Raw genomic sequence first — 26,807 nt, forward strand, 5'->3', positions numbered from 1 at the left:
GCAGCAGCAGCAAAAGGCAAAATGTCAGGAAGAGCAATGATGCTAAGCCCCTGGGCTCCTGGGAAGCACCAACTGCTGGTGCAGGTCTTAAGACAATAGAATGGAAGAGGACATGGTGCAAGATGCACATGGGGGTGTTTTCAACCAGGCACCTTGAAAGCTGACGTGTTTGCACATAAAGAAGCCACACACATTAAGCGTGCCTTGTTCCCTTGGGTATCAGCGCACAGTTCATAGCCAGCTGGCTGCTGGATTGGGCTGTATGTGGATGCATGCCAATCCCGAACATTAAAGCAATGCTGGCAAGCCCTCCGGAAATACAAGATCAGCAAACTTACTTGAAATGGCTGTCCTTTTCTGCAAAATACTGAGCACATTCCTGTGTGACCTCTTCACGGATCTTCAGCTCCATGAGCAGCTTGTCCTTCTTTTCAGCAATCAGCTTGTTTTTCAGATCTTCTATTATAGCAAGCAGCCTCTAAACAGGAGCACCAGGAGCAGAGTCAGCACATGGAAAGCATGTTTAGGGATTCATTGTTGCGGCGCATCAAGTCATTTTGTTTACGGGGAGCCCCAAAGCCTGTGGCCTGTGGCTTCTCACGTTGTGAGTCACAAGAAAGGCGGACGTAAAAATGCATTCTGGTGAATCCCTAGGGAAATTTGGAAAACCTAAAATGGTTTATAGAAACGCAGGAAGTCCTGGAATCAAATTACAAAGTTTGAGAGGCCACTGAATCCCAAGCTTTAACCTGTGGCAACGGTGGAGAACCACCCCATTTGGCTCACGAGGCTATATCAGCCAAGCCATTGTGCCCTGCCCTACACCCAATCTCAAATAGAACCTTAAGTGTGGGACAGGCCTGGCTCAGTCCAAAGCGCATCTGCAGGTCCCACCTATCATGCCTGCACAGCCCTTTGCACAGGGCTTCATAACAGCTATCCTGCAAAGCCCCTTACAAAGCACTTTGCAGGAACTGACGGTCTGACTACCGAAACTTTGCAACCTGTACCTTCACCCACAACTGATTTCAAACCAAGCAGGCAAAAAGGGTATTATCATGACATCAGATCATCTGACAGGTGGGCAGCCCTATCCAGCAGATATTTTTCGGTGCATCTTTATTGTTTTCAAACTGGCTGCTACGTTCGTTTTAAAAAAATGAAAGCAGATTGAAGTATGAAACACCTTAGAAAAGCGGACTGTAAACGCCCCAAATTAACTCAGTGGCTCTTATTTTCCAGCATTCCTCCTTTTTGCTGCAACAGATTCACATAGCTATTCCTGTCATAAGGGCATACCTGGTACTTTTCTTTTTCAATGACAATGTCACTGTCTTCATCTCCCACTTGGTCTGGCATTTCTTCAGGCTCAGCCTCTCTGTCAAGTTTGGTTTCTGCCACAGAGTTTACCTCATACATCCCACTGCCATCTTCTTCTAGCTCTTCCCCCTCCCCCTCCTCTTCATCTTCCATCACATCCTCCAAAGTCCTCTCCCAGAGTACAGTTGCTCTTTTAACGGGTAAACGCACATCTTCTTCAGTGTTCATTTCAGATTCAGCTTTGACAGCCATCTGCTCAAATGACTCTTCTGGGGGAGAATCGTTGGAATCTAAGACCATGACCTATTTAGGAAGGAAGCAAAAAACATATGAAAGCCAGTTTGTGACGGTGGTTTTAGCTGCTATTAAAGCTTCCTGCCAAAACAAACAAAAACAAAACCCTGCTCATTTTAAGGATTTCCAGAATCCATGCTTTCTTCCAGCACAAACCCATGCCATATAGCTTCTTTATTATGACACAGAAGCAGAGGTTGTGGAGTGGGTCTTGCATGCCATTCAGGTAGCCAAACACCTCCTTGCAGGCCATCCAACTAGCTCAACACACTGAATGAAATCCACTGAATGAACACCCCAAGTAACGGCTGTCTGGCCTCATTCTGAAGACCCCCAACAAGACAGAGCCCACTGCCTCTCTAGGTCATTAATGTCAAGGTGCTATGTCTCATTTTACAATAAGATGGGAGCACTGCATTTTATAACCCGGAGACCCTCTCCATCCAGGCATCCATCTCTGACTTCTGAAACATTCACCTGCACTTCAAAAGAGCTCTAAGGGCAGAAGCCAGCTAGCTGACCCATAGCCTTTTGCATGTCTCTAACTGCATGGTGATCTATTTCCAGTTTCATACATTTCCAGTTGCATAATCTATTTCCAGTTTCATACAAATGTGAACACTTACTTTCTGAGCAATTGCTGAAAACCTGAGCACGTTGAGGGTTTCATCATACGCAGAGGCGCTCTGGCTGACGTTCACTATCATGCACACCTTCCCCTTACCACTGAAGAAGCCTTGAAAGAAGTGAGTCAGCTTGCTTTCCCGAAAGGGGATGTGCTGCTGCAGCCTGAAAATGAAACAAACAAGTCAGCTGCAGTTCACTTTTTCGAAGAGTGTTTTCAAGTGCATTTTCTAGGATATGGGGCCAAGCTTCATTTTAAAGAGGCATAGACTGAAAGGCTTTAGGTCCATTCAGGCCTGTTGCTTCTTCACCACATGCTTCCCAGTTTGTTTGTTTTTTAAAAGTTTCTACAGAGATCCAAAAGACAAGGGGGTAAAGGATTATTGTCATTAAGGATGGGTTGTGGGCAGCAGCCTGAAGGAAGCCCCAAACTGAAAACCATAGGAGAAAGTCAGTAGTTGGGACCAAATAACAAGTTAATACCAAAGGGTAGGCCAGAACCAAACAAAAACCAACAATCTGTGAGTACGCCAGAGCTCAGGCAGAGTATGTTGCTCAAGGAAGCTCAGCCAGAACAGAAAGCCATTGAATACTCCTTCCAGAGCAGAAGAGTGGGTTCTTTGCGGAGAAGGCTGCTACCTGCAGTGGTTCACCACATGGGGCAGCCGCACACAGATTCAGCATCTTACTGGGTACCTCTCACGCTTATGAACATCAACTGTCCTTTCAAAACACTGCAGGTGTTCACTGGGAAACAAGTAGCGGACATGCAGCAAGCTTGGTTTGAGCATCCATTTTTAAAGTAAGTGTTGTACAGTCAGGGAGGTTTTTGGTTTGCTTCTTTGATCAAGCAAACTTGGGTAACACAGCACTTTTGGCAGGGGAAAGCTTTTTAAATATATTATAATCGCATTATGGCCCTGTCACTTGCATGTTTTAGTTCAGTTTTGAAAAATCATCATCATCATCTATTATTTTAGCTTGGAAACTGCACTGCCAATTGAGAACTGGTCAAGTATCATGCTTCACCGGACTAGCAAAAGGATGTGCTTGCCCTAAAAATGGAAAGATCTCTTACTCCTATTTAAGGACTGGTTAAAGGCTTAAAGGTGACATTTGGAAGGATAAGGCAATTTCTGGCTCTTTAAAGCACTCTGCCTCCTTTTACACCATTTCCCGCTTGTTAGGATTCACATCCTGTAGGGATCATGTCGGGGGGGGGGGGTTAAGGACAGGCTGTTAAGCAGTCTAGGTCTCTCTTAAACACCTAAGTTACATGAAAGGTAGCAGAGATCTGCATAAGGAATATGCATACTTCTCTCATTCAAAAGGTGTTTTCCTTCTCTTTACAGAGAGCTGCTAGAAGCCTCCGTCCCCATCCCTTAACATGAAGCGAAACGCTTTCCCAGAACCTACTTTGATTGCTGGCTCATCTTCAGAGCACTGATGCATTTGCCTAGAATGAGCAAGGAAGTGTTAATATTCCCACTCTCTTTCAACCTCTCTCCTTCGTTGTGGGTTCGTGTACAACGCTCTGAGCCAGCGAGGTCGCAGAGGAATAATCTGGAGATAAAGAAAAGGAGTGGGAAATTTAGGTTGCCTGGTCTTACAATTTTAATCGGTAAGAACACATGAAATACAAAACTTACTCATTGACTTGCATCACACGAGTTGCTTCAGGATCAATTTTTAGCATTTTCACAGTGAATATACTGTGGCTGAAAGATCAAAAATACACAGACGTTGCTGCCAGCAATGCTATCTTTAAACATCAGTGAACACGTTGCAGCCTTCTGCCATTTTGAAAATCTTAATAGCTCCTAACCTCGAGGCACTTCTTCCATTCTAATATATAGTGATAGATTTTAAGATATATTTATACCATTTGGAAGATACATAAACATGCATATTAACTTCTTTTAACATCCCAGATAAGGATTTTAGAATATTGCAGGCCTCTTCACTGCCCTATTCTCCAATGGAGTACAGTAAGTCTGCAACTTACACACATTGTACACATTCAGCTTTATGCACTTGGCCAATTTTTTTTTTAAGGGAGTAGGTGTCTTGGAAAAAAGACTTTGGCAATCCCACCCACTGTTGCACCCAATGTGTGTTGACCATATGCAATTTTGGCTTTACGCGTTATCGCCCGGAACGCAAGCCCTGTGTTGTGTGCTTACTGTACTTAACATTAAAAATCACACTGGATCTCCAAGGAATCACCTACCCATTACTATTTATTAAATCACAGAAAACTTCACATAATTAAAAGCCCCAAAGTTCAGCACAAGATGCAAGCATGTGGGTGATTGTTTCAAGAAACACATCTGAGCAAGAACGGTGTAGGGATCCTTAGGTACTGGGCATTACTTTAACAAGTCTGTGTTGCATAAACTTGCAAGTAAAAGCTGAAAGTGAACCATTATGCTACTACACATTGAACATATCCTGATTTTACTATCGGCCTCTTACCTTCTACTGGAATTGGCATTCAGTTTTGTGGAAGCAAAACTCTGATGTTTCAGGCCTAGTTGCATGAGCTTAAAAGCTTCTTTGAAATTTGAAACCTGAATCCATTGTAGATCTTCAAGAAATAGAAATGGTTCATTATTCACCACTGAACAAGAATTAAAGCAAGAAATTAAAGGAAATAAGAATGTGAGTTAGGAGCATTACACTGAATTAAAAGCTAGTTTGCACACAGCCTGGGCACTGAATAAGCAGGACATCTTAAGGCTACTGAAACTGGTTACCAAAGATTTAAGATATTTGTTACCTTTAACATATGAACAGCCTTTTACATCCTGTGACAGACGCAACACCTTCCTTCTTCTATCATTGGACACTGGGAGCAGCAGGTCGTAAATGCACTCATTATAAATTTCACAGAACGAAACCCAGATGGAGAATTTTGCACCTCTCCCTTCATCCACATTAGATTGTTCAGCTTCTTTCGCTAGTTCATCCAACTCTGTCAGAACAATGGAGTGGCATTAACATTCTGCTGAAGTGAGTCCATCTCGATGTGATTTAAAACAGGCTGCTTCAATAGCACTGAACATTGTTCAGACAGCATTGTTGTTTGCAGCACAAGATCCAAGGCTGGAAAATGACAGCTTTTCAAAGTATCAGAGGAAGTCTCATTTCAGCATTACTTACTATGGCAATAGTGCACGCTGAATTTTTGGAGCCTAATTTTGGCTTTCGGATACGTAACTTACCATCAGAATTATCAGCAATTCCACTGCGATTCCCATTAATGACACTTGGATAATCAACCTGAAAATTAAGACAGAAACAAAATATGGGTTATACTAGATGTTCTACTGTACTATCATCTATTGTATTTTCTAGGGCAGGACTGGAAAATTAGGATGTGCTAATGGATCATTGCAATGAAATTGCCATTTCTATGGTAACCATAGCAAGCCTTACCAGGCATACCTATACGAGTCTGCTGCTGCTGCTTCTGCAACAGCAGCATTGTATGGCACTTTAAGGGCCGAAGGAATAAGCATTCATGGGCCAGAACCCACTTTGTGTAGCTCACAAAGTAATCTGGATATGTTAACAATTCAGAAGTCAGTGGAAGAACATTTCAATCTCCATGGAAATACCACAATTCCACAACACCTCCAGGAAAGTTCAAACATGAGGCTGCTGAGTTTATGCTCTGCATAGCAATGGAAACACCTACAGCTATGTATTTTTTTGCCTTTGGATCATCAAGTTTTCTTCCTCCTCTCATGCACCTGATGAAGCAGATTCCAACTCATGCCACAATTTCCATAACAAGACGGTATTCGTACCAGAGCATACTTAGCACTTGAGAAGGTACGATGGCTCAGTGGGACAGCATCGGCTTTGCAAATGCAGGTTCAGTCACCAGCAGGGATGGGGATTTCCTCTGCCTGGACCCCTGGAGAGCTGCTGCCAGTCAGTGTAGACAATACTGAGCTAGCTAGACCAATGATATAAGGCAGCTTCCTTTGTTCCTGTTTTTTTGATAACAGTTGCATGCTGGTCAGGCAATATTTAATTAAAAAAAAGTTTGAACAATGGCATAGGAAGGAAGCATGGACAGTACAGGGATGGACCTCTGTGACGAAGCAATGTTACATTAGCTGGAACTCAACATGGTGCCCTCCATAAGTTGTTGGCCGCCAGGTCCAATCAGCCCCAGACAACATGGCCTATGGCAGTAGTTTTCAAAGGGTGTGGCAGGAGAGGATGGCAAATGTGGGAAGATTCAAGGACACCCAAAGAAACATTTAATCATTTGAGTGTAGTATAGTGCCCATCTATCTATGTGTAGAATATGGATAAATATATTTTCAAAACGAGAGCATCAAGTGATATTGAGGACAATGCCAGCTGTGGTCCAGAATCACCATTCGAACAGAGTGCTGGAGAATAGCATTGACTACTCTTCTACAGTTCTCCATGACATAATATTGTGAACAGGCATTTTCAACTCTGACAAATATGGAAGATCAGAAAAGAGAAAGACTTATTTGCATTGATGAGATGAGAGTTTGTTTGCCTCAAACTAGACCTAATATAAATGAGAGTTCCTGGCAAAAGCAAGCTCACACCTCTCATTGAGTTTGTATATATGTAAGAGGCTCATTTATATTTTGTGAATGATTGATGTTCTTATGCAGCTGCATTGTTTTATACTTTCTGGGTGCCCCATGATCATATTATAAAGTAGCTGCTTTTTATTATATAAATCACGTAATGGTAGGAGTCGTTTCTTTTCGTTTTCCAAGTTCCAACGTAATTTTATCAATAAATAATTATGTGTAGCACGAACAAATTTGAGGCCAGTTGTGTTAAAAAAAAATATGTTATGGGGCTGTGCTACAATCCCATCTCCAACAATAAGCTCTTTCTTCCTCCCCCCACCCCCGCTGGCAGGATTCCCCTGGCAGTTCCCCGACCCCCCCAGTTAGTGTCAAAGAGTGGTACGCACTTAGGCTGGAATTCAAAATGACACTATTAGAAATGTCTCATCTGTGCAAGCATCCCAGCTTGACAGGTGGAACAATCTCTCCTCCCACCAAGCACTGTACCAGGATTCTCCCGACCCCCATAAGGCAATTTCAAGTGGCCATGGGGGGGATGAGAAGGCGATGGGAGCCCCACTGCGCTAAGATTCTGCCGACGGGTTTCATTAAGTGAATCCTGTCAATGGGGTCCTAATCATGGCGAAGAAACCTTCAAAGGGAAGTGCCCATGCATGTACAACTAGCATAGCAACATCAGGATGAGGCCAGCTCCTGCTTCCGCCTCTGCAAAATTCAATAGACACACCTGCTTGCCCTTTATATTCCGTACAAACAGCTTTGATCATTACATAATATGTGGTGCCCATGTGGTTTTTATTATGCCACTCTCTACTACTGGTATCATATTGACAATCTACTTTGTTGCAATATAGACTATTTATTATGGCATCTCAGATGCCTTTGTCACTGACAGGCAGGGATTTCTTTTTTCTCTTTATGTATTTAACATGGTCAAATCACCTTTTATTCTTGAATTGAGATTCTACAAAACTGAACAGAAATGTATGAAGATACGTCAAACTGCAGAAAAGGTAAAGGCAGAAGCACAGCAGATTCTCTGGCATTTTGGACAATCACAGCAAGCACATGGGTTGCAGCCAATGTGAATCCTACTCAGAGTTGACTCACCAAATGAATGGACATGGCCAAGTGGTCCATTAATCTCAATGAGTCTCTGCCAAATAGGTAAGAATTCCCACAGCCAAAAAAACCATCACACCAACATAGAAAACTCTGGTCAGAGCATTGAATTTTGGTAATATGTGTATATGTATACATACATACAAAAACACACACATACACAACCATTTTCAGTTTCTTTACAAATGGCTGTTATTAAAACTTATCATAATTCTAAATCTGTCCAACTGATTTAGTGGGGCTTAAATCCCTAGTAAGTATTCAGGATTGCGTTCTAAATTGACACACCTCTTTTATAAGACGGAGAAGTGAGCATTTGACAGACATTTCTTCTCTGATTTCTTCTTTAGTCAGCCTTCTGTGTTCTCGGCAACGATGGGGTTTGAGATCCATCTCTGAATACAGTTTGCCTTGGATGCGCTTAAACAACATCTCCAGCGCCCTTGGGAGAATGCCACCATCTTCATTAGTACCTGTCATAAGGACGATTTGACAGAACTTTGAACACTCTTTTGGAGCAGAATCAGGAAAAGGGGGCAAGGAGGCAACATGAACTGTATACATGTGGAATTAGAGCTACCCTTGGAGTAAGCACAAGGTGATTGGATCAGCATTCCAATAAAAATATATTCAACCCCCATTTTGGAAAGCAACATTTAAACCACACTGAATACGCTTTACCCCTACTCACCAAAGTCAAGTATTTCATTTCAAATACTTTTGGCTATTGGAAAAGTTTGAAATATTTATACAGAGCATAAAATTATCACAGTATGCGTTTTCAGTTTTCTTTACTAAAACAGAAATGCTAAAATAGATCAAGTCAATTGAATGTAGTCCAGAGAAATATGGATGCTCAGTAGTACCTTTGTATGTATATGTTTTCCCAGCATTTGTAACACCATAGGTAAATACAAGGCGACTGTGTCCCTTCAGGAAGTCTTGCACTGGCTGCTTCACAGTCCCTTCAAAGAGTTCTTCCTGGGTTGTTTCAGGGCCAAATACCTAAAAAGTTAATAAGAAGATATTTTATGGCTTTCCATACTGAAATTCCAGACAATTTCTTTCAAGACTATATTTTCTTAAGCTTTTCAAATCAGTGAGAAGTATTCAAGCATTATTATGTGCAAAGTTTCCATACTAAGGGTTATGAGTCGCCAATAGCCCTTTACACTTTATTTACCTGTGAAAAAGTAAATTTCTGCACCAATTGCTGCAAGTTTTTTTCACTAAGCCGGAATACCTTGGAAGACTTGGGAGCTTTTAATATAACACTTGATGCGTCAAGAACAGAAATACAATTCTGTAAGAAAGGGGAGATAGATAATAGATATTTTTAGTTCAGCAGATGGCATTCTTAAACAAATTTTGCTTTTAGAATTTATTTTTAAATCACACCTGAGAATCACCTTCCTTTTCTGACTGCATCAACGGTCTAATGCGCAGGCAAACATGAATGCGTTCTCTGGATTCCAAGCTCTCTCTCTACAGAGGGAAAGAGTAAAACCACAGTGCTGTCCAACAATATTGCCATATACTCAAGGCTCTTGGTTTTATGAGCCTTTAATCTCAATAGACTATACACAGCTAAGTTATTCCACATGGGGAACAACTTCTCACACAGAAGCTGGACTACAAACTGTTTAATTCCATAAGCAACTGAGTATTCCAAGACATCACATCCACCTCAGCCATTTCTGCGTGGATCACTTTCACAAGTACAGTACAATAGACATTGTCATTATCACTTGGAGTCGTCCAATTCCCTTACCTGGCTTATATCAGAGATTGATGATAAATCACTATAGAGATTCTTCCTAATGTCACTAACATCCACAGGGATAATTCTTGGGGACAATTCAACAGCAGAAATAAAGGATGGTCTAAGCATTGATGGCTTATCCAAATTAGACTCCATCCTATTAAAGAAGACAAAGGGGGGGGGGAGTTGCTTGAATGGAACATCCAATAACATGAAATTTGGACCTCTACACAAATTTCTTCATCATGTGAACTCATATGTCAGATTGTAAGTATTAATCAGATTTTAGAGTTGCCTTGTCCTGTTTGTCTGAACTTTCCTTGCAGAAAAGGAGAGGAGAGTGAAAAAATGGGCACAGCTACAGTACAGTTTAACGCAGTCATCATCAACCTGGTGCCCATCAGATGTTTTGGAGTACAACTACTTGAAGTGCTGGCTATTCCCAAGGTTGTCAGGACTTGTAATCCAAACATCTGGTGGACAGTGGACACCATATTGAGAAGGCCAATTTAGTGCCATAGTCCTTCGAGTGTCTTCTTTGGAACCTTCATTGGAAGCTTTGCAAGGATGTGAAGTAGCATTAATTGCACTTAGTTGTTGTTGCTTTTACACAAAAAGTAACCCAAATTAACTTACAAAAGAGTGCAAAGTTAAAAAGTACTATGTAAAGGTAAAGGTACCCCTGCCCGTACGGGCCAGTCTTGCCAGACTCTAGGGTTGTGCGCTCATCTCACTCTATAGGCCGGGAGCCAGCGCTGTCCGCAGACACTTCCGGGTCACGTGGCCAGCGTGACAAGCTGCATCTGGCGAGCCAGCGCAGCACACGGAACGCCGTTTACCTTCCCGCTGGTAAGTGGTCCCTATTTATCTACTTGCACCCGGGGGTGCTTTCGAACTGCTAAGTTGGCAGGCGCTGGGACCGAGCAATGGGAGCGCACCCCGCCACGGGGATTCCAACCGCCGACCATGCGATCGGCAAGTCCTTGGCGCTGAGGTTTTACCCACAGCGCCACCCACGTCCCAAAAAAAAGTACTATGAAACCAAAACAAATTAAAAACCAAAAAACACACCCGTAATATAAAAGGCAGGCTTAACACATCCCAACCTCTGAAAAGAGGCAACAAGTATTTAAAACACTACAAATTAAGGACCAAAAGCCTAGATAAGAAGAAACATGGTCAAGTTTCAGGTAAGATGGCCCAGCAACGATGCTGATATTCCACAAATGTGCAGCTGTAGCAAAACACTGAGCGCATCCTATGCCATACCTCCGATTTACATGTATTTAAAGTGACCTACAGACTTAGAGTGAAAATACAGATTTAGCATGTTAGCAGGGGCTTCTGTGGGTCAGATGCACAGCCACTATCGCCTGAATAGACTGTACTTTTAATAAACCAGACATGACCATTCTATTCCTCAAATGGCTTTGGATATGTAAGGAGTGCTTTAAAAAACAACAACACGGCACTGTGGGTTTGTTTTCCTCCCCAATTTTCCTGTGAATTTGCTTCAGGAAAATGAAAGCTGTTTTTCTCCCCCATGGCTTCAAAAGTTCATCTCTAGTAAAGTCTAGCATGCTTTTTTTTGGCACTACCAAGATTCGGATTCAAAACGCAGGTGCGTTACTTCAAAAACATAAGATACAATGCAACGATGCCTGCAACTACAGGCTTGCTACCAGCTCAGCTTTGGGCTTGATAATAAAACACGCCGTTCCGCTCGGACCCCGGACCCGAATGCAGACCGAAAGGGGCAAAGACAGGGCCACCATTTATCTACTTACTTTTAAAACGACATACAGTCGGGTGCGAGAACCAGCTGGGTCTCCCCCCACGAAACAGAAGAAATCAGTCCTATCCCACGGACGGCGACCCAGGCAACGGCAGCCCTTCTCGCCCCGTTAAGCGCACAACTGCCCCCCAAAAGCGGCAACTGCCTCGCCGCCCCAGCTAAAGAACCTCACCTGCGCTCTTTTTCAAACCTCGCCGCCGAGGCTCATGGGAGCCAACCGCCCGCGTCGACGAGCACGCTGGGAAATGTAGTCGCGGAGGCCTGGCAGCATCCGGCCGCTTCTCTATATAGGAGCCCGTTGGGCGCGGCGAAAGACTACGAATCCCAAGAGGCTCCGCGTCCATCCGGGAACTACGTAAGGACTGTTGACGGTAGGGGTGGCAGCTTCGCCTGGGTGTCTCTCGGAAGGCAGGAGACGCGGAAAGCGGTGGGGTGGGAACGCGCACGTGGGAACAGCTGCTGGCTTAGCTCGGGGCAGCAGGCAGGGCTTCGTTTGGAACCAGGGTTTGGGGCTCGGCCTCGTTCTTGGGCTCCGTGCGCTCTCAAGTCCGATATAAATAAAGGGAAGCGGAGAAATGCCTCTGCCAAGCTGGTTACCCTCCTGGTGTTTCCTGGACCACGAAACCGCTGCCCAAATACGTGGAGTACTTGTAGTCCCAAATACAGTAGTACCTCAGTTTAAGTACTTAATTCGTTCCGGAGGTCCGTTCTTAACCTGAAGCTGTTCTTGACCTGACGCACCACTTTAGCTAATGGGGCCTCCTGCTGCCGCCGCGCCTCCGGAGCCCGATTTCTGTTCTCATCCTGAAGCAAAGTTCTTAACCTGAAGCACTATTTTTGGGTTAGCAGACACTGTAACCTGAAACGTATGTAACCCGAGGTACCACTGCACGTGAAGGCCTCCTGCTGCATGTCTGAACGGCAGAGGGCCTCCTCAGTGGGAGCGCCCGCCCTGTGGAACGCCCTCCCATCAGATGTCAAGGAAATACACAACTATCTGCCGATTTCTGAAGGCAGCCCTGCCTTCAGGGAAGTTTTTAATGTTTGATACTTTATCGTGTTTTTAATATTCTGTTAGGAGCTGCCCGGAGTGGCTGGGGAAACCCAGCCATCTGGGCGGGATATGAATAATAAATTATTATTATTGTTGTTATCATTTTGCTGCTCGGAGGGTCATTATTTGTTAAGATGCCTGACGTGAGTCAAGTTAGAAGGCTTCAGAGTTTCATTCTGAACACTTAGTTGAGCCGAGAGAGGGCAACTTTGATTCAGGCCGTAAGGGATTGGTTAATGAATGGTATGCAATTTTGGGAAGGGGTTAGGGACAGGGACAGTTTAAGACAGTGCTTCTCAACCTTTTCCAGACTGTGGCCCCCTTCCGACTTTGCTTCCTTCCTGTGACACCCCCCCCCCCTTTACCGGTAGAAAGATAGCTATTTTGCCTGTAAATAGAACGTGGAGACAATCCAGCTCGAACATGCCCTGGTGTGTTTTTTGCTTCTCTCCCCTGGGATCTTTGACCTACCTATTAACTTACTGTTAGGATATTTCCGTTCCTGTTCAGGATTGGAAAGCTCTGAAGCACATAGCCCGCTATTTGAAATGGACTTTGCACTACAGGCTGAAGTTCACCAGTCAGAAGACTGAAGGTCTTGAAATCTTTGCAGATGCTAGTTTTGGAAGTGACACCACGGATGGTACAAGCACTTCTGGAGTATGCTACATGTACAACCACTGTCTGTTTGACTGGCTGTGCAAGAAGCAGACGGCAGTGAGCCTAAGTTCCTGTGAAGCAGAACTCAATGCTCTGTCATTTTCACTCATGGATTGTGAATGATTGATGCAACTGTTTAAGGACATCAGAGTTTCTGTGAAATGTCCTGTACAAATGTATCAAGACAATAGATCCTGTTTGGCTTTGCTGAACTCAGAGAGTTGCAAGCAAAGAACCAAGTACTTGCAGATTAAGCTACATCGTGCAAGAGAGTGTATTCAGAAAGGACTCATTCAGGTGTCCTACATGGCAGGAAATGAAATTCCTGCTGATCTGTTGTCTAAGGTTGTTAACAGAGAACAACTTAAGGTTTATGTACAGAGGTTGCAATTGGGTTGAACCATAGGTACTACAGGTTACACGGAAAGGGGGAGGATGTTAGGATATTTCTGTTCCACCTTAAAAGGGAGCAGGATGTTTGTGTCACAGCCTGCGTATTTCCTGTTCACAGGATGTTTCTGTTGTGTCCTTTGCTTTCATTTCTCTCTCTGTGCCTGAGACATCTTTCGCTGTGTGAATTCTGCTGATAGAGCGTGCATCAGCTCTGGAATGTGGCAAGCTATTTCTGGAGCTTGTGTCGCTAATTGCTGATACTGTATCTACGGGAGATCGATGGATCGCAATGGAGACGACGTGGAGTCATGATGGACTTTGTCTCCCTGGCAGTATCCCAATACTTACTACTCTTGGAATTGTATTTTTTAATGGGGGGGCAGGGTAGGGGCGAGAAAGGCAGAATTTAAACATTCTGGTTGGTTGATCTGAAGGTTTTCCTATTACAGAAGAGCAGTACAATAACAAGCATTAAATTAAGGACTCATTTCCATGCCACTTAACAATTTTCACTTGCGTATTTTCTTTTAGAGTAACAACAGATCATTGAACGTATCATGCACTATACTCTTTTCCATTTGTGGCTTTAAAGATTACTGGGATATTTTCTGATGGTAATAATTTTAAAAGGGACGCGGGTGGCGCTGTGGGTTAAACCACAGAGCCTAGGACTTGCTGATCAGAAGGTTGGCGGTTCGAATCCCCGCGACGGGGTGAGCTCCCGTTGCTCGGTCCCTGCTCCTGCCAACCTAGCAGTTCGAAAGCACGTCAAAGTAGATAAATAGGTACCGCTCTGGCGGGAAGGTAAACGGAGTTTCTGTGCGCTGCTCTGGTTCGCCAGAAGCGGCTTAGTCATGCTGGCCACATGACCCGGAAGCTGTACGCCGGCTCCCTCGGCCAATAAAGTGAGATGAGCGCCGCAACCCCAGAGTCGGCCATGACTGGACCTAATGGTCAGGGGTCCCTTTACCTTTTACCTTAATAATTTTAAGTAGCTTTACTGTTATAATAATTCTAAAGTCTCAAATATAGAATAAATTTTCATAAATGCACAATGTAAACACACATACAGAAGTTTATAAACCACATGTCCAAAATAGTACAGGAGAGCAATCCTGAAGCCATTTTGACTCCCTAAAGGACCTCAAATATTTCTCTGCAGTAGGAGGATGGGGAAAACTTTCCAATTGTCTTTTCACTTCCAAATATTCCCTGCCCTTCAAATCCAGTCTGGCAAGTTCCTTAAAAAAAAAAAAAAAAAGTTTTGAATTACAATCCAATAATAGCCTCATTATAACAATACCAATTTATACAACAATTATTAATACCAATCATTCAAATACCAAATTATATAATTTAGATAAAGGGGCCTCCCGCATGCTAGATTTGGTGAATTGATTATTTGCTTTATTTCTTTATTTATTCCAAAATCTTATTAATTGGGTCATTCCACGCCAAATGATTTTAATACTCGACCGTGCTCTCAAGATTCAGATTTTCTTCAAAAAAAAATTATGTGTAGATACTTATGAGATAACCTCAAATTAATTTGTAAAGTTGTTTTGGTACACAATTGGGCACAGGAGATTTTTTTGAAAATTTCTATTTTCACGTGATTTAGGCTAATGCAATTTCTGCATCAGTTTAGAAAAAACAACCTGTTTTGCTTATTTTTCAACTGATTGGGTTTATTTTGGTATCAAAATAAAGCTAATTGTGGTCTCTTTCAAAATAAGGTATGTATTAAGTGCCACAGAAAAGGGTCACCAACCACTCAAAGTGAATTTTTGTTATTTTATTCCTGATGGGTTCCATAAGCCCGTAGCGCACGAACCACAACTAACACATGTATCATACTTTTGTTGTAGAATGGGCTAACTATGTACTTGTTACGTTTTGAAAATAAGGAGGATGTTTTGTGTAGTTATAAAATAAGTTAATTCTGAAATAATTTTTTTTGGTCACTTTTTTGTACAGGTTTAAGGTCTCTTTGAGCCTGAAATAACTCACACATTCGTGCAAATAGTTAAAATTGTACCCTCTTACGTTACAATGTCAACAGGGTAGCAATTTTCAAAGTCTTTCTATAGGAGCTTGCACATCATTGTTCTGCGTCTCTGTTGCCTCCTTCAAAGAGGGGAGGGAACACTGTTGCAACAGAAAAATAAGGACCTGCCTTGCTTTTCACTGCATCCTGCCTCCATTCATCTCTGACTAATCATGGACTTGGGCAGCAGAAGTAAACCCCCTTAGTTTCTATAACATTACTAAGGATTATGGGTGTGAAAAGATTAACCAATGTGGCTTATAACTTGCAAAAATGGAGCTAGGCTCTGTGAAGTAATAGTTTAGCAGCTGTAATCTAGTTAGCTAAGGATACAAAATAAGAGTTTTGCAACTGGTTAGGAAGCTGCAACTTCGGGTGCACAACAGCTACATGCTGATTGCTTTTGGGGGAAAACTAATGTTGCTTTACAGATTAGGGTAATTTATTTAGGATCTTATCAAATGGTACTGACATGAGCCTAATGGCCACCAGCCAACAAAAGCTATTGATGCTCATTTAAGCAAACTTCCTTCAGTAGTTATTTTGCCTTAAAGTAACATTTTTATCTTTTATAGTTAAACAAAACCCCAGAATGGGTGGAGTCACAAAGTGGCTTACAAACAATAAATAACAATAACATAATAGAATGTTACAACATAAATCATGTAGAATAATTAACAAATCATCAATAAAACAATTACAAATCATCAGTAAAATAGCACTGATACAACATTCCTTCTGTTTGCAAAGGTGATGTACATCTATGTAAAATTGACAGGACATGTGGATGTCCCCTATGTAATCTAATATTAAAAGGAATTGACCCCGAGTATCACCAATTAATCACATTTGCTAATATGTTTTGCTGGGTTTTATACACATCTTTTTGAGAAGTCACACCCAGGGAGTTCAGTAGAATTTGTTCCCAGGTAAGTGGGTGTAGGACTGAAGCTTTACATCATCCTATAAGGTTGAGTGATTAAAGGTCATTATGCAGCATTTTTTTTTCAGTGTGGGAGGAACCCTAATAAAAGATCTCATTAATGTTACTCAATCTAGAACCATTGCTGGTTTCTTTGTTGACACTACATATTCAGTTAGCTATTTCCCCCATGCCATGATTCTACCCTGAGGGTTAGTGAAGCTACTTTCTTCAACTAGCAGATTGGACAAGAATACATCATCTGTCTCACCCCCCTCAAAAAAGAAAAGGAGGAAGGAAATACAATAAGCATGAGCGTCTCCTATAAATACCACCAACTTCCCTCAACTTCCCCATTTGGGGCCCTAAACTATCCAAGTATCAATCTCTAACCCTAGGGTGAGGTAATAATAGGAATCCTTCTCACCGGTACCTAGGATTTGGTATTATCATGCATTGTAATATATAGCTCTACTGTTTAGATGTGTTTATGCTATAAATATTTTGGACTATTATTTGTTTCTAGTAACAGCAGTCTAAAATAAAAAGAATTTGGGCATTGTTAAAATGGAGGCCAGTATCACCAACCTGACCAAACCTTAGAAGCCATGATGAATATAGGCCAGCTTCATCACAGTTACTATAAAATTAGAGGTGATGACTGGCTGACTCATACTGTCAGGGAATTAATTAAAAAGAAGCAACTCTAAAGCTGGCTGCTGTTGATTTTGTTTACCCCACCACCCTGAATATTACATTGAGGTGGCTGTTGCTAGCATCTTGGTGATAATGCAAATTGGGACCCTGATCTTTTCAGTTTCAGCAGTTCCTGGACAGAGATATTTGGCCACAGTGATCTGTGCAGTAGTAACCTCCTGACTTGATTAGTCCAACTCACTTCTGTCCTTAAGCAACTGCAGCTGGTGAAAAATGCAGCAGCCAGACTCTTGATGGGCATATCTATGAGAGATCAAATAATACTGGCTCTCAAAAGACCTGCACTTGCAGCCTGTTGGTCACTGGGCCTAGATCAAAGTTTAGGAAGCCCTAAATGACTTAGGAGGCTAGTGTATGTAGGATGCCTTTATCCCATATAGCTCTGTCCAAGCCTTGATATCAGCTGGGGAGCCTCTTCTGGCAGTGTCCTCACTGACAGAAGTCTGGGGATTCAGTTACAAATGCTTCTTCCTCCTGGGCTTCATCGGCAGCTGTTTTGTCATTTGGTGTCAGCGGAAGACTTGCTGTGCAAGGGCAATATGGCCATGCTGCTGGTAATACTTAAATGTAGATTGGTGACCATGATTTCTCCTCGCATCTTAAGTATTGTCTTTACTAGTTATTGTAATTTAAATTCTTGTAAACTGCCCCAAGATCACTTGTGATGAGCAGGATATAAATTCTATACATAGATAAAAGTTCTTCCCTGGAAAAAGAACCTTATCCTCACCTGGTTAGGAAAAGATGGAAGCTGTCAAACCAAGTGTGGCAGGAGAGGGGGCAAATCCTGTGGCACTGGTGCTAATCCTTGCGCTGGCACAAGTATTTAGTTGACTACCGCCCTTCTATGCTGATGGGGAGCTTACAGCCATGGCCATATTTCATTCATGGAGTGAGTGGAACCAGGTGAATTTAATTACCAGCCCACCCCTATTGACAAATGGCTGCTTAGATGCTGACTCATATATTTGGATGGAATAAATCCAGATATTGCGAGGAGCAGTGTTGACTGTGAGTAGATGTAGATGTTCAACAGCACAGGGAATGTGCAACGTTGCTCACCATGGAAGCAACTGATGCAATGAGAAGACAACTGCTGACATAAATGGGGTATTTCTCATTACAAGAAATTTCTTCATCATCCTGTGGACTCTGTCTAGTTGGCAAGCTAAAAATCAAACAAGTGATGACGCAGAAGAAGATCCTCTTTACTCCTGGAAATCAAGGACTGCAAACAGTAGGCATTTTCAGAACAGTCCAACTGGGATCTTTGGTGATTTAAAAGCCAAATTACATTGCACTACACGTGAATGTTCACAAAGACCAAAAAATGGCATTTTTTTAAAAAATAAAACCTTTTTATTGGTTTTAGAAATACAAAGTACAAATAAGCACAAACTAGTAAAAACTAGAATCTGTATAAAGAGATTTTCTGAATCTTGAGACTCCCCCCCCCCCCCTCCATGGAGTCTTATTTTAAACATCTACAACAGTATATTCATCCATACTCCAACTTCTTTATCAAACCATATTGTTCATAGCAGGGGGTTTTCACTACAAGTGAGTCAGAATCCTGCTCTTGTTTCCATCTGCTTACAGTGGTCTCCTAAGTAACTTATAATTTTTTTTCCCATTCTTTTATAAATATTTTATCCTCCTGGTTTCTGAGTTTTCCCGGCAGCTTTGCCATCTTGGCATAGTCCATCAGCTTGGTTTGCCATTCTTCTCTGGTAGGGACTTGGTCTTCTTTCCAACTCTGGGCTAATAACATCCGGGCGGCAGTTGTTCCATACATAAAAAGTCTTTTCTGCTCCTTTGGTATGTTGGTACCTGTAATTACTAACTTAAAAAAAGCTTCTGGTTTCTTAACAAAGGTTTTTTTAAAACTTTTTTTTAATCATTTCAGTATATATCATCTCCCAGAAAGCTTTTATTACCTTACAAGTAAAAAATGGCAATCTTCTGAGGTATTAGGAGGAAAACCCTTATTTCAAATATACCGTAGATCTTGATGTAGAATGGACTTTCAGCTTTATTTTATAATGTTGTGTTTTTTAAAAAACTGAAAGCTGTAAAATCAATGTTTCAGTATTATAGGAAACAATATATGGTGGTACCTCGGGTTAAGTACTTAATTTGTTCCGGAGGTCCGTTCCTAACCTGAAACTGTTCTTAACCTGAAGCACCACTTTAGCTAATGGGGCCTCCTGCTGCTGCCATGCCACCGAGCACGATTTCTGTTCTCATCCTGAAGCAAAGTTCTTAACCCGAGGTACTATTTCTGGGTTAACGGAGTCTGTAACCTGAAGCGTATGTAACCTGAAGTGTATGTAACCTGAGGTACCACTGTAGATGTGTTTTTCTTTGAGATCCCCTAAAAACGTTTGTTCGTTCCTTAGAAAGAGAGGAAGAACAGGCTATAGAAGGCTGAATAACTCAGTGAGCTGAAATGGCAAGAAGTGTTGTCTCACTGAGGCATAGTATAATCTATGAAACAAAATTAATGTTATGTTTTTCTTTCACTTGCTTTTCAGGCAGAACAAATATATTGGCAGATGGGTCCCTGTAAAAGGCCAAAAATAAAACTACAGTGGCATTTAAAAATTCCTAAACTGAATGATGCATCCTTCTGCAAACTACTAGCTTGCTGTCAGTGCTGGGTGGAACTTCATCTACCAGGTGCACAAGGTCTGAGAGTCAGACAGGAAGGCATGATCTCTGCCTTGGAAGTGTAGCAGCAGAGATCAGTCACTATGTTCATTCTTTAGAAAGAAAGAAAAACAGGCTATAAAAGGTTGAATATATATAACTCAGTGAGCAGAAATGTCAAGAAGTATTGTCCCGCTAAGGCATAGTATAATCTATTGAACAGAAATGTATAAGTAGCATTGTAAGACTGCAGTAATGTAGAGAGAGTAAAACGGAAAGGAATGGTAATTCTTGGAGCATAGATTTGCTAGTAACTGTAGCAAGTTCTTTTTGTAATTATCTGCCCTACACAGTGCTTTCTCTGTCATGAATGCTACTTATTAAAATTGTTTTCCAGAACACGATTCACTCTCTCAAGTTGGCATTGCATAAGAATAACTCACATGAAATGCTCTGGGGAAATATTTTTGGTTCCTGGGTGTTGCAAGTATATGTTGCACCTGTTACGCTTGTTTTGACCTAGCCTGCAGCCAGAGGTCTGTAAGCCCCAAACAATGCAAGAGAAGTTAGCCTCGTGCAATATCTTTGGGAAGTTGGTGCCTAATTGCCATTTTTGAGATGCAGGGTATAAAATGACTTAGGCATCTGCTGCATTGTTTTAATTCTCATTAGTGTGATTTCAGTAAGGGAAGTACAGTACAGTGGTACCTCGGTTTGCGAACTTAATCCATTCCGGAAGTCTGTTCTTAAACCGAAACCGTTCTTAAACCAAGGTGCACTTTCCCTAATGAGGCCTCCTGCCGCCAGTGCTTTTCCACCGTTCGGCTTCCGTTCTAAGACCAAGGTAAAGTTACCAAACCAGGCCACTACTTCCGGTTTTGCAGAGTTCGCAAACCGAATAGTTCATAAACAGGGCTGTTCTTAAACTGAGGTACCAATGTATGTAACTATGTTTTAAACCGAAACTTCAGATTCAAAGATGGCAAAACAAAGACTTCAGATTCTTAGGCTGTAGTCCTATACTCACTTACCTAGGAATGACCGCTGGGAGGAGTGCAGGGAGAAGAAATGCTATGGTGCATCTGCAGCAGCACAGCCAGACACCTTCATCTCCCCTATCTGCAAGAAAACATGTCTCTCCCATAATGGACTCTACAGCCTCAGCAGGCACTGTAACCTGCCAACAGTTTTAACTCCACCCCAAAAGTGCACTCCTCCATTGTCTCCCAAGAAAGACAGATGCCAACACCAGGAGTTAACTCCTACCTAAGTTAATGTAGCTTATTTTTGTGTCGACATATATCAGCTTGCAGTGTTAAAGTCAGAAGTATCGTAGAATTGTGGAGTTAGAAGGGACCGTGGAAGTAATGTTGTCTAACTTCCTGAAAATGCAGTAATATTTTGCTTAATGGATCCTGAGATTAAGAGTCTCATGCTCTACCAACTGAGCTATGTGTGCCATCTCAAGTAAAGTTGTTAAAGTATAAGGCAAGAGTGGAGAACATTTGTTCCTCCAGATGTTGCTATACTCCCATCAGCCCCAGCAAGCATGGTCAATGGCCTCATATAATGTGTCAGTAAAATCTTAGTATACTTTAACTCTGCAACTTACACAGGGGTTGCATTCCAGAGATCACACCCAAAGCCAAAATTGTGTATGGTCAAAACACATTCAGTTCAATGGTGGGGTTTTCCTGGATGCCTGCCCCATTTAAACTATTATTAGTAGTAGTAGTAGTAAGTGTGTAAAAGCTGAATGTGCACAAGTTCAATGCATTCAAGTTGTGGGCTTACTGTATAGCAATGGAACAAAGATGCAATATGCAAATTAATTTGTGGCATACTGATCAGGGTCTGTGAATCTTGACAGGTAGGATGATACCCCACATTGCGTGAGCAGAATTCCTCTTCTCTCATCTTTGATCCCCAAAGATTCCCCCTCATCAAAAGGGAAAAGCTCTAGGGGAGCAGTGCTTTCCCAGGCTTGGTTTCCCTTAGAAAGGAGGTCACAGGAAGCTTATGGTGTTGTGAAATATTCATATTTATTTACAAATACACCAGTTAAGCAAAGGTGGAAACACAGCTTTTAACACTCCCAATGCCGCCCAAATCTCCTTTTCTCAGAATATCTTAGCCAGGACTTTTGCTGATTGCTTTTCAGAGCCCAAGGCCAGTGGTCTGTCTCTCTCCTCAAACTGCAATCTGTGCTTGATCTGCCAGTGCTCCTTAACATGGTCCTGTATTGAAAAACAATTAACTTGTAACTATTTAGTTCCCATGGTAACATATCACTGGGTCATCCTGGCAATCGAAATTTCTTTGTCAAGTCTTAAGAGGCAGGCCCCAAAGCTATTAAAGTAAGTTGTCTTAACAGGCTCGACCACTTCAGCAGATACTTCCCCAGTCTCCAATCTTAACAGTCTGAATTACTGATTTGGAAGGGAAACTGGGGGTCATCCATTCTACCACCCCAACCCCAAATCCATTTAATGTGTGTATCTATTTAACATACCAGGTTGGAGCTATGTCCCTAGAACATCATTTAGTAAGACAAGGCAGCATAAGTGTATAAAATTGAATGGGAAAAAAGTTTTTCTCCCTCTCATATAAGGCTTGGGCTCAATGAAACTGAATACCCAATTAGCTTTCTAGGCAGACTTACATCATATATGCATATAGGAAGACAGACAGATAGACACACACATGTGTACATATTCAGCATGTACATATTCAGTTATAAATCAGTAGTGTTTCCTTCTAGATCAGTAAAGATTCCTCTGTTGAAGTGTAAGACGTATCGTACATATATTGGTTTGCACGTAACTGCTTAGTAAGCCAATCATCTGCATTGTCCTGTTGAGTAATTTTAAAAAAAATCTTACTACTTCTCCGGAAACCTGGATTTCTGATGCAACATACAAACGCAGTTAGATTTTTCTCACTGCTTGGCAGGATAATGCAGCTGGCTGGTTTACCAAGCAGTTCCGTAATAATATTAACTATTGCTTTTTTAAAAATAAATAGTTAGGCTCTGTAAACAAATAGTGGAGTCTCTTGTTCATTTTATCTGGTCCTTTTTAATAACTCTTAATACTGCTCCCTTTGGCACTTTTGATTACTTTCAAAATTCATTGCATTTTTATGATATTGTGAGCTATATTGCGTATGCTATGCATAAAAATAATTTTATAAATAATAAATATGAATGGGTGCACCGTGGTAAGTTACTGTTAGGGTAGTCTTTATCTGGTAGTATTAAATATATCAGAATTTTCTAAGTACAGAAAGCAAGATCATTTTCATATGGAAGAGATTTTTCCAGCCATCTCTTCTCCACAGAGGACATGTTCACCTATTCAAACACTGAAAGCGGTATTTACTCATCACAGTTGTACCAGCCTTGATTTATCTGTAGACAAGTCTGCGTACTTAATTTGAAAGCAAAGTATTTTAACTGCATTCTTTTCAGAGTGATAACTAAAAGTCCACACCCATGCAAATCCCTAATAGAAGGCTTGTTTCTGCTCCACTATATCATCATCATCATCATCATTATTATTATAGCTTAATAACTTAGACAAGAAAAAAACTTGTATTGGAAGCTAAGAAACTGAAAAGGCATCGAGTCACATGTGACAAAGGTCCCCCTGAACTGCTTAAATACAGAAACAGAAATGATATAACACTGGTGCAAACTCCTATTTTGTGCTCAAACAACATTCACAGGTGTAAAGGTAATACAGGCACATTTGCAGAAGCAGAACATAAGAAAACATGGAGTACAAAGGACATGCCATGGCATCCCATTGAACATAATGCAGGAAAATCCTTAGGTTTTACCATCTGGTAAGGCCACAGAGTGGCCTTAAGAGGAATGAACATCGCCAGTTATCCTCACATGTGAAAATCACATGTGCAAGGCAACACATGGAAGTAGCAAATGTTTTATCTGTTGAAGTGTGAGCTGCACAGAATGCGTATACGCTGACTTACTGTAACAGTACTATGCAGTGATATGAAAGCCCAGTAAAGTGACAAGTCCACACATGGTTTTAGATCTGAGTGATGGAAGCTGACTTACACACATTAGTACCATTCCTATTTATCTGTTCCCAAATTACCTACGTAGGTGAGAAACACAGACATAAAGTTCACAGTAGGAGCCAAGTAAATGGCCTGCTGCAGAGTTAAAGGTAAGCAGGTGTGCATCTGTATGGGAAAGCACAGCCCCTTCTAATAGCAGGAAAGAAGTATAGCCATTTAAATACTGGAAAATACAGTTTTCACAGTAAATGCTGGGAATCAAATCTTCAAACGAATTTGTGTTCATACTGTGCTAGATATTACACTGACTGATGCATTCATGTCAACACGGTAGCGAACTCTACAACATTTTGTTCATCTGCATGGTGTAAGAGAGATCTACAACCCTTCAGATTTGTTTGGATAAAACCAGAGATGTTTGGATAAAGAGGAGTACTATTTACATAGTTACACCAATGAGGAGAGAAGTGGATTTTATTTTTTTATAAGCAGATTGCTTTGATGACTGTCATTTAGATAATATGGCTTCTATATAAAGACCACATAAAGACCCACACCAAGAATATCAGGTGTAAAAAGACCCACTTCAGACTTCATTTGATGATTTAGCCTGCAATTATAGGCATTTTAAGGAGGGATAAAGTCCTATTGAACTCAGCAGGCTTACTTCCAAGTAGGAACATAAGAAAATATTATTAGGGTTGTGTTGTATATAATGCAGTGCACTTTCCACAGCTGCAAACAGTGATAAGTTATAGGGGAACTGGTACAGGTTTAGCATTCTTTGGATGAGAGAACACTGCAGCAGACTTACAGTACCTTTATAACATTTGTTTTTTATACAGGGGCTTTTTTCTGTAACTTGAAGCGCCTGTAACCTGAGGTGCCACTGTAATCCAGTCAAGTGACCATTAACAGGTAACCTGGCAGCCATGATAAAAACAACACACTGATTTCTGTTGTAGTCCGCCCCTCCTGTGATGTATGTATGATGCATGGGGGGGGGTGGTTCTGGGATACACCCCTTCTGTGATGTATGTATGATGTTTCTGGGGGTGGTCTGGAGTTTGAGGGTGGGCAATTTAAAAAGTTTATATAAGGGTGGGCACACCTTTGTTCTGGGTCCCTCCCCACTCCTGTGTGTATGTGTGGGGGGGAGCACCCTGTTGCAACAGCTTTAATAAACATCAGGCTTACTAGCTGCCTTGCTTCTCAATATTCTCTGGTTGGCCTCTGTTATTTTCTCCTACTGAGAAGGAAACCCTTTTCAGGACTCTATACGGGCTCTTGGATACCCCATAAGGGAAAAGGAGCAGGTTTTTTCTTATAACACAAAGGAATTGTCAGTCAACGGTGTAACAATGGTGGAAGTTCAATCAGCTTGGATTTGTTACCCACTATCTATAATACATTTTATCATCATATTTATTGTACTCAAAATTAGAGTGGTTAAAAAGATGTATTTTCCCACCTTTGGCATGCACCTTTATGAGTGAAGAATGAATTTGATCCATGTTAGTGGCTCTGAATATAGAAATTTGGTGGTAGTTGTTGCCATACTGACATAGAACTGAAAAGTATGTTTATATTTGACTCACAGGAGTTTGCAAAATAAGATGTGTGAAGAACGGTGTGATTGTGTCCTTTATTCATGATTCACACTACTTAAAATACAATTCGCACATTTTAAAAATGCACCCACATTAGAAAAGGATTCTGTGGAAAAGGTAATGGGAGATGTGACTCCATGTTGTATTACGCAGAAAGTGTGCCATGATGTGATCATGTATTTGCAATATTGGCCTTGGCTCAGGGGCAGAACTGTGTGATCCCTAAGTTGGCCCACATGCAGTGGGAACCACCTACGGAAGTTGATTGTGCATAGACAGGATTTTGTAATATCTAAAAACAGAGGCACTAGAAATCATGCCCTTTGCCCTTTGAGCTCTTCACTCAAATCTGCAGTGAAAGAACTGACTATGCTTATTCAGAGGTGAGGGAAAAATACTGAGTTATCACTTCACTCCCCAGGGTTAAGCTTTGGCACTGAAACAATAACAAAGGGTCTAGGGTTTAATCCTCACATTAAGCATTACAAAAAGCATATAGGTAAAGGTAAAGGTATCCCTGACCATTAGGTCCAGTCACTTTGGGGTTGGGGCGCTCATCTCACTCTATAGGCCGAGGGAGCGTCGCAGACAGCTTCTGGGTCATGTGGCCAGCATGACTAAGCCACTTCTGACAAACCAGAGCAGTGCACAGAAACACCATTTACCTTCCCGCCGGAGCGGTACCTATTTATCTACTTGCACTTTGACATGCTTTCGAACTGCTAAGTGGACAGGAGCTGGGACCGAACAGCAGGAGCATACAAGGATGCAAATCCTGCCTTAGCCACAAATTCAGGTGGGTGAATCACAATGGCTCCAATTCTAAGCATCCTTATTGGGGAGTAAGTCCTGTTGAATTAATTGGGACATACTTCTGAATAAATGTGCATAGGATTCAATTGTATTTATTGGCCTTGATTCTCCATCTGTGATTTTCCTACAAAACTCTGCATAGGAAATAAGGTGTAACGTGTACAGTGACTTGTACAAACACTGAAACCTGCAACTGACACAAGCTTATCGGTGTCCACATTGTGAGAACATACTGCAGAAAAACTTTATTGTGCAATCATTGCGTGACAGTTCAAACATAAGTCGCAAATTGTTATTGCACAGAAGGGATTTTGTAAAGTATGAAGTAGCCCTAATGACAGCATATTACTTCACAGGATTGGTGAAAGGGATAAAAATCAATCATTATG

The 26,807-nt window shown here is 41.7% G+C and overlaps 1 protein-coding gene across 1 annotated transcript in view; it reads right to left on the bottom strand.

The window, feature by feature from the left end:
* The window catches only part of KIF20B (kinesin family member 20B), a 36,911-nt gene extending 25,236 nt beyond the window's left edge, over positions 1–11,675 (bottom strand). Inside the window, exons 1-14 of the mRNA XM_081004525.1 lie at positions 11,502–11,675; positions 9,724–9,871; positions 9,351–9,437; positions 9,136–9,255; positions 8,819–8,957; positions 8,241–8,425; positions 5,463–5,520; positions 5,018–5,212; positions 4,714–4,825; positions 3,888–3,956; positions 3,655–3,801; positions 2,241–2,403; positions 1,300–1,623; positions 339–478 (exon numbers count right to left, since the gene is read on the bottom strand). Of these exons, the coding sequence (XP_080860651.1) occupies positions 339–478; positions 1,300–1,623; positions 2,241–2,403; positions 3,655–3,801; positions 3,888–3,956; positions 4,714–4,825; positions 5,018–5,212; positions 5,463–5,520; positions 8,241–8,425; positions 8,819–8,957; positions 9,136–9,255; positions 9,351–9,437; positions 9,724–9,870 (1,886 nt within the window). The 5' untranslated portion in view covers position 9,871; positions 11,502–11,675. The remainder of the gene's footprint in view (positions 1–338; positions 479–1,299; positions 1,624–2,240; positions 2,404–3,654; positions 3,802–3,887; positions 3,957–4,713; positions 4,826–5,017; positions 5,213–5,462; positions 5,521–8,240; positions 8,426–8,818; positions 8,958–9,135; positions 9,256–9,350; positions 9,438–9,723; positions 9,872–11,501) is intronic.
* Between the last annotated feature and the right edge of the window lie 15,132 nt (positions 11,676–26,807).

This window comes from Podarcis pityusensis (genome assembly GCF_964106645.2).
Source record: "Podarcis pityusensis genome assembly, chromosome: 5".
NCBI lineage: Eukaryota > Metazoa > Chordata > Lepidosauria > Squamata > Lacertidae > Podarcis > Podarcis pityusensis.